This window comes from Brachyhypopomus gauderio, chromosome 6 (genome assembly GCF_052324685.1).
Source record: "Brachyhypopomus gauderio isolate BG-103 chromosome 6, BGAUD_0.2, whole genome shotgun sequence".
Lineage (NCBI taxonomy): Eukaryota > Metazoa > Chordata > Actinopteri > Gymnotiformes > Hypopomidae > Brachyhypopomus > Brachyhypopomus gauderio.
The window spans coordinates 31,839,518-31,848,151 of NC_135216.1; the positions used below are offsets into that span (position 1 = coordinate 31,839,518).

Sequence of the window (8,634 nt, forward strand, 5' to 3'; positions counted from 1 at the left end):
ACACCCCATTCGGTTTCCTTATTTGTGGGATCTGTTGGGCAGCTGTCCGGCATCTAAGTTGATGTGCCAGAAGACGCCCGGCTTTTTCACCATGCTCATATATATACCCACGTGAGTTCAACAAGAGTCGTTCCATATTTCTAGTTGATAATAGATTATATTTAGTTTGAAGGTCAATTTTTTTTTATAAAGTTCAGGAGAGGGGGATATTGAATATTGAGCATCCACTTCGCTTATAGCCTTAATGAGTTGTTCCTGTTCAGTCCTACACATTTTATTAATCTTAGCTGAGTAAGCGATAATCTCTCCTCTAATAACGGTTTTCAATGCCTCCCAAAGCAGTGAGGGTGAGATATCGTTGCTCTTATTAAACTCTACATAATCATCAATCTTTTTTGATATTAGCTCACAAAAGGCACTATCAGCCAGTAGCGTCCTATCCAGTCTCCAAGAAGGTAGCTCCCTATTGTTAAGCGGGAATGAGATATCCAATAATACAGGGGCATGATCCGATTCAATTATTGCAGAGTATTCAACATTTGTGACACAGGGCAAGAGGTTCCTATCAATAAAAAAATAATCTATTCTACTGTACGAATGGTGCACCGGAGAGAAGAAGGAAAAAGCTCGGCCCTGTGGAAATAAAGAACGCCAGGGGTCAACATTGCCAGTTCGGTCCATAAAAACTGACATAGCTGTGGCCATTTTTGAGGGATGTACCGGTTTGGGGTTAGAACGATCCAGTGCTGGATTGACGACACAATTTAAATCTCCACCAAAGATTAAATGATGCGAGTTTAAATCTGGGATAAGAGAGAAAACTTTTTCTATAAATTTAACATCGTCCCAATTCGGGGCATAAATATTGACCAAAACAACAGGTTTGTGGAGGAGATGCCCTGATACTATAACAAAGCGTCCCTGTGGATCTGAAGTAACAGAGGTTACGCTAAACTGAAGTTTTTTATGTATCAATATTGCTGTTCGAGTTTTGGAGTCTAATTTTGAATGGAATACCTGGCCTACCCAAGATTTTCTGAGTCTAATTTGATCTTTTAATAATAAATGTGTTTCTTGAAGAAAGATAATTTCAGATTTTAAGTGTTTAAGATGGTTAAAGATTCTGGCCCTTTTAACGGGTCCGTTTAAGCCTTTTACATTCCAGCTAATGAAACGTACTCCTGTCCTGCTTACACTAGGTCTTTTTTCCATAATCCTATGAGAATAGATAAACAAATAAAAGCAGATAGTACAGTACTTGGATAGAATGGTAGTGACAGCATACACGGTTTTATGACTAGCCTCTCTAAAAGTATAGAAGAAAATAAAACAAAATAAAAAATAAAAGAAAGTCTAGGGGTATCCCTTCCCATATCCCTCTCCCAATCTACAAACATGAACAAAACCAAACCTAAACCTATACTTGACACTCTCATCGAGGCAAGCTGCAGGCCTAACACTGTACTCAAACTACCGGTTATACGACCTATGAATCCTCCTAGCCTTAAGGGCTCCCAATAACTTTTAACCCATTACAATTTACATAGCTTCTAAGATAAAACGCGCGCATATAGTAACACAACAATATGATAAAAGAACATAAATGTGTATAATGTCCGCAGCTGTGGGCTGAGTAACAGCATGAGCAGCCATACCTTCAGCAATATGGTTGTTAATACGAGAGATCTCAATGATGAAGTCACTGAATAGGTGCAGACACTACAACACATTAGAACTGTAAGTTACTGTTCAAACTTAAGAAGAAAAAAGGGAGAATGGACTTCACTCTTTGCCAAATTTTTGTTCGTAGAACTTCTGAGCTTCCTCAGTCGAGTTAAAGATAAGTACGTCTCCTTCATACATCACACGCAGCCGGGCCGGGTATAGCAGATGAAATCGGACGTTCTTCTGGTAAAGTGCCTGCTTTATTCCGTTGAATGCGGCGCGTTTTTTCGCGAGAGCTGCGCTGAGGTCCTGGTAGATCCTAATAACGGTTCCTTGATATTTCAGTTCGTGATTCCTGGCCCATCGCAGTGCCGCTTCTTTCTGCTGAAACCTGGAAAAACAAACCAAGAATGGGCGCGGAGATTTCCTCCGACCCGACCGAGCAGTCGGAGATCGGTGAGCCCTTTCCAGTTCAGGTGGCGAAGCAAAAACCTCGGGTCCCATGGTCAGCGTTAACAGTTCGGACATGAACGTGAGCGGGTCTCTGCCATCCTCACTGCCCTCGGGGATGTTCAATACGCGAAGGTTAGCTCTTCGTGAGCGGTTCTCAAGATCATCGAGTCGATCCAGGAGGTCATGTCTTTGCGTCTGGAGAGATTTAATAGTGGATTCCGCTGCAGATAAGCGCTCGAAATTATCCCTGGCCACGGACTCGACTGAGGTGAGGCGATTCTGAAAAGAGTTCACTGTGGTTTGTAACGAATCTAATGCGGCCTTTAGCGGTTTAATGGAATCGTGAATCAAAAGAGAGAAATCTTCTTTAAGTGAGGATCTCTGCTTCTCAAACTCTGCAGCGAGTTGATCTACAGATAGAAGTGCAGTAGTCATAGTATCTTCGGGACCTGTTGAAGTTTTTGTCGTCTTTGGGGGACTGTTAGCAAACACTGCTAACTTCCCTGCAGCACTCGTGGCAGCTCGCGTCGCCGGAGTTTGCGCTTTGTTATCAGGTTTTAGACTCTTAGAGTTACTCATTTTGCCATTAATGTTTAAAGTTTAGATTAATAAAGCACGTTTTATCGAAAGATTGAAATAAAGGTTAACTTTCAAGAGAAATTTAGAATTCGAAATGGGAGCCCTCGTCTATGCGTCTAACCCCTACATCGATAGCCGGAAGTCCCCTGTGCTGTTTTTTGAACCAATTTCGCAACTCCTGCCACGTGCTGTGTGCATGGGGGGTGTCGTTTCTCTGTGTTGTCTAGCAAAATGCTGGCATGCATGAGCACTTTTCTATTCCCCCTTTGTTTCTGGAACAACACTCCGTTCACACACGAGGTTGTTTCAGAAACATCTAAGAAAAATGGTATGTTAGTCAGGAACTGCCAAGTCCACTGCCTGCGCCAGCGCCTGTTTCAACTTGATGAAGTGCCTCTCTGCCTCAGCAGTCCATTTTAGCTTAGCTGGCAAGTTCCTCATTCCCAGCTGTCTGACCATGTCTCTTAGTGGCTGCGTCATCCCCACATAGTCTGGTACGTAATGTCTGCTGTAGCCAGTCAGTCCCAGAAATGACAGCATGTCTTTGACTGTGTCTGGTTTGGGATGATGTAATATGGTTGTTCTGTGTAAAGGGGAAATGCCTGTCAAACCTCCTGTGACTATGCGACCTAAGAATTGCACTCTTGGTCTGCAGCACTGCAGCTTTTTTCGTGACACGCGGTAGCCTGTCTCCCACAGTTTGAGGAGGACACGTGTGGTGGCCGCCAGACAGGATTCCGTGGTGCCAGAGCTGATTAACACATCATCGACATCTTGAATCAAAAGAGACCCTTCTGGCATGTGACAGGTTTGCAGAGATATAGACAGAGCTTTATTGAACAGTCTCGGTCACAGGGCCAACCCCTGTGGAAGTCTGGTGTACCGGTACTGCCTGCCCTTGAAGGTAAATTCACAGAAGTCTCGGCATTCTCGGAACACAAAAGAATGCGTTAGCCAGGTCAATGCATGTGAACCATTTCATGTCCGGTGACAAGGCAGATAAAGCAACATAAGGGTTTGGTACCGGAATGGTGGGGGTTATCAGAATGTCATTAATGGCCCTTGGGTCATGTGCCATACGGTATTTACCCGTGCCCTTCTTTTCAACTGGGAGAATGGGCATGTTCCACTCTGAGTGGGCTGGCTCTAAGACTCCTGCTGCCCGAAGACCCTCTATGGTCTCTCTGATGCCAGCTTCTGCAGCCGGCTTGTGTGGGTATTGCCTCACCCACCTGGGGTAGTCGGCCTGTAGCTCAAACGTGACTGGTGGCTGTGTGATGAGGCCCACGTCATGCGGTCTTTTGTTTGAGTCAGGATGATCGCAGCACTCTCTCCCATGGAACCTGCTCAACATATCATGTGTTAATGTGACCTTGTCATATGACGTCGCTGTGATAAACCAAGTGTTGCAAGATTTAGTATAGGTAACACACGGGATGTTAGTTAACACCCAATCATCAGCAGCTTTAGCTCTCCTAATCATCCCTCCCAGCTCCTTGGCCATGTGTGCAGGGTGCAAAGCTAGTGAAATGTGTGGAGCTGCTGACTCCCCCATCATGTACCAGCGCTGTTGCTCATGTGTCAGCTGCACAGAGGCTGCCACGCCCTCGGGCCCCACCACTATGCCCTCGGTCTTGATTTCCCATACCTGGCCCTGTAGCTGTTCCCCGAACTCCTCCCCATAAATTGGGTCCCCTGTTGGGTCATAGAATAGAGTGACATGCATAGGATCGGGAGGCAGGGCATAAGGCGTGAGGAGAATGATCCACGGCTTCCAGGCAAGGTATGCGGAGTGAACGCCTCTCGCGGTACATGAGTCAGGTCCTAGGAGGCCCCAATAAACGTCAACTGTGGGAGGCCATTCCGTGGAGATCAGGTACATTCCGGTGTTTGTTTCCTGCGAACACTGGATCTCTGTCCCATCCGACAGCGTCACCACCAGTCCTAGGGGGCTACACAACACAGTAGCTCCTAGCTTGGTCAGAATGTCTCTTCCGCAGAGGTTAACAGGTGCTGACTCTGAAATGAGGAACCTGTGGTTAATGGCTTGCTGACCGCATTGCACAGTCATTGGAACAGTTTTATGCAGACTTTGAAACTCCCCCGAGAACCCACGAACTGTAACAGCATCAGCGCTCACTAAGTTATAAGACAGTTTATCGCAGAGTGTGTTGCTCCTGTGTCCACCAGAAATGATAACTCTTGAGAGCCGACCGTCAAGGACAGCATGGGATCCGCCGTAGCGGTGCTGTCGGAGTTCTCGTTGGGGCACCGTCATGCGTATTCCACCTCCCCCCAGCCTCCAAGTGGAAACTGTCCAGGGGCCACTGAGGGATTTGGTGCTGACATGTACGGACCTCTCCCCCTTCCTTGTCCGCTGACGTTCTGAGACCACTCCCGTGAGTTATAAGGACATTCTCTTGACCAGTGACCCTCCTCCCCGCAAAGAAAACATCCACTCGACATATCAGAACGCTTTCCGCCGGGACCACCGCAACCGCCTCTGCCCCTTCCCCGACCCCTCCCCCTTAGGTTCTGTCTTACCGGGGTGTGCTCCCACCCCTGTTGAGCATGCGGGACATATTGGGGGCAGTAGGGTGGGCCTCTGTACGCATACACAGCCTGCGACATCTCTGGCAGAGGTGGGGGTTGTGGGAGACGCTGGACCTGAACCGGAGCTATAGTAGCAGTTTTTGGCTTCTTAGCCTGCTTGTCTTCTGTGGCTTTGCGGCGCGCCTCAGCCAAATGTAGTTTTAACAGTTCTGCCTCGCTCTTATCTCGCTCGCCTTTCGCTTCTTCCGCTTTGTCTAGAGCCTTAGTTAAATGATGAATGAGGTGCTTGTTCCACTGGTCAGAGTCGCAATCTGTTAGATCTGGGTTATTTTCAATAGCTTGCTGCACATGCTTTGGGACCCCATCCAACACAGCCTTTCTAAACCAGTCACGGTGAGGGCCCTGGATTCCTGGGTGAATACCAGTTTGGGACACCCAGGTGTCTACAGCTTGGCCCAGATAAGCTGTGGGAGTTAACTTATCTGACCATGTGAATTTAGGAATCGCAGATGCTGCACGCACAGGCCATTTTTTACGGAGGGCATCACCTAATGCCCCAATGTGCCTGTTAAGGGGGACCTCATGTGTCACATGAGTGGTGGCTGCATCATACTCAATATCTCTGAGGTCTGTTGCAGTGCAGCAGCGTACTGCCACCCCCCTGAAATCCCCCACAGCTAAGATTTTTCCTGCAGTCAGCTTGTCTAGTTTGGCCAGCCAAATGCCTCCCCCCTCACTGAGAGGGGGAAGTTGGTCAGTCAGGGCAGTTACGTCAGTTAATGTCAACGGGTGATATTCGCGCAAACCGGTGGGTCCGAACACGAGCGGCATGTTTAATGCTGCTTGAGAATTTGTCTCACCTATTTTAGATCTAGTGCCTGTGTATGGTCCTGCAAGGTCATCCTGACTGGGCTGCTCTGAGCTGTCAGGCAGTGATAAGAGAAGTAGCTCTCTGGTCTTGCGCAACTCTTGGGCTTCTCTCAGTTCCTCTCTCACAGCTGACACGTCATCACCCCTCCCTTCATTGCTCCCTGATGTCTCTTCCTCGCTTTTTTCACTCACCTGTGTGTGTGCAGTGTCTGTCGCTCTATTTTATGACGGGATTCCCGGATTTTATAGTCAATTATGTCACCCAATTACACGCTGTCCTTCCCTTGCCACCCCGTCTTAGCCACCCATGAATTTCTTTGAGCACTTGTCTTTATCTTTTTTCCACTTTTTGGGGTTGTGCTCAATAGGGGGAATCACTTTACAAGTCAGGTTAATCTGCTCTTCCAGAGTTTTCCATTCCCATAACCCAAAACCCCACTTTGCATCAAACTGTCGTTGTACGGCGTGCATTCCTCCACCAGCCATTTCTGATAAAAAACTGATGCTCACCTGAGTTGTCTTCAACCTTACTTATTAGACTGAGGGTTCTGTTGACACCGTAAGGTTTCCCACCCTCAATCAATTTCAGGTTCTTTGGTCCAAAACCAGGCGATTTTGGGGGCACCTCAACTCCACGGGACGCCAGTGACCCAGCTGACTCGAGAACGCCGCTCGGTCTTACCGTCGCCTCGTCAGGCGAACGGGAGGGTTGCCACACCCCAGGAAACAAAGAAACACTTAGCAGTATAAATGTACTTTGTACACTTTTCCTTTATTTATTCCTTAGTCTTTTTTGAAACCACAGACTTTTACCTTTTAGCCTTGATTTATATCTTTTTTGAATTAAAACAGGATTTAATTTGGCGTTGCCCAAACACCATTAGTTCATCACAATTTGGTATTGAGGCAAATGTGCAGAAATTTTGTTTATAACAGGTATTCTGCTTACCTTTTTTTATGCTGGCATGGATGAACCAACGGTTTTTAGACGACGGGCACCTGAATCACTCCTTCAATCACGTCGGGGTCACCATTTGTTGTGGGCTGTCAACGACTCTACCACCTTAGCCCAGCGTGTTCGTTTAGTTGAAGGAGAAAACAGGAGCCATCTCGGAGGCACAAGCAAAACAACTGTGCATCGGAGAAGTCCGAAACATATGGGTTACATGCCGTCCTTATATACTGTTTTCCCCACCCCTTAAAACCCGCAAAACGTCTTCCTATGCCTTTACATGGTATTGTTGTTCAAACAAGACTTCTCTCTTTGTCTCCTACCCCGACGTCTCTCATGCATATGGTTCCCTTCTCTGGACGCTTAGGTCGACAAGAGGTCAACATGCATCAGTATGTCATACATTCATGTTTTTCCAGAGTCAGCATTATCAGGCCCCCATCGCTGGCTTGTGCAATCATCTTCTCGTTTTTACTCTATACACAGAATGCTTTCACAAGGCCTTTTGCAGGGTTCATATTTGGACACGTTTAAACAGTGGTTACATATTTGGACACATTTAAACAGTGGTTACATTTATGTCTTAGATTATACTTTAATAGGCAAGTAAAATACATTTTGTTGCTAAAGCTATGGCTGAGTAAAAAACCCCAATCATGACACTAGCGTTAGGTACGCTACCGCTAGCTAGTTTCGATTCATTCCTTTGATGCCCTCGTGCGCAAAGCTAGCGGTAGCGTACTGCCGCTAGCTAGCCTTAGGTATGCTACCGCTAGCTAGCGGTAGTAGTGTTGAAAAGTGTTGTACCAGGGGCAGGCCCACTTGGAAAAAAAAGCCCTGTTTAAATTATGCTATTGTACCAGGAGAAGTGGTGCAATGTATTTTTTGATGCCCTGTTAGAGTCCTTCTCCCCAATTGGTCGTGAGGAGCTTATTTCACTGGTGAAATCTGCTAAACCCTCCACATGCATATGTTACACCCCCCAGGTGTGTGGGTAAGGTAGTAGCAGTTATGGATGAGATCTGGGAAACAGGATAAACAAACGACACGTGAGACAGTGTGTTCGGTTTGAGTTTACATTAACATTAATTATACTATGAATAATAATGAAATAAACTATGTTAATTATTCTACTTTTAATTATTATTAAACCAACTATGTGTTCAAGAATGTATGTATATATCTATGTATAAAATGTAGCTATATAATTATACACCTATATATTCATATATATATATATATATATATATATATATATATATATATATATACAATCACATACACATTCACTATAAACCATTCTATTTGTCGATTACACAGTACCAAATATACTGATAACCCATATTAAACCCTGGTTAAATTGAGTGTCTTACACTGTTTCTGCATTGAGCATATAAAATTGACCAAAGTATAAGAAGTAGAATAGAACAGAATGTCAACAGGACAAATATTTAATAAAATAAAACAACCACTCGGTTGGCAGAGGCTCTAGCTTCGCTTAACATGGCCAAATAGACTCATTTTATAGAAAATATTACTAACTTAGAAAATACAAAAACTCA

The 8,634-nt window shown here is 45.5% G+C and overlaps 1 protein-coding gene across 1 annotated transcript; it reads right to left on the reverse strand.

Annotated features, from left to right (window-relative positions):
- Positions 1-3,030: 3,030 nt before the first annotated feature.
- On the reverse strand, positions 3,031-3,498 carry LOC143516409 (uncharacterized). Its single transcript, XM_077007958.1, has one exon. The coding sequence runs from the start codon at positions 3,496-3,498 to the stop codon at positions 3,031-3,033; it is 468 nt and encodes a 155-aa protein (XP_076864073.1).
- Positions 3,499-8,634: the final 5,136 nt, after the last annotated feature.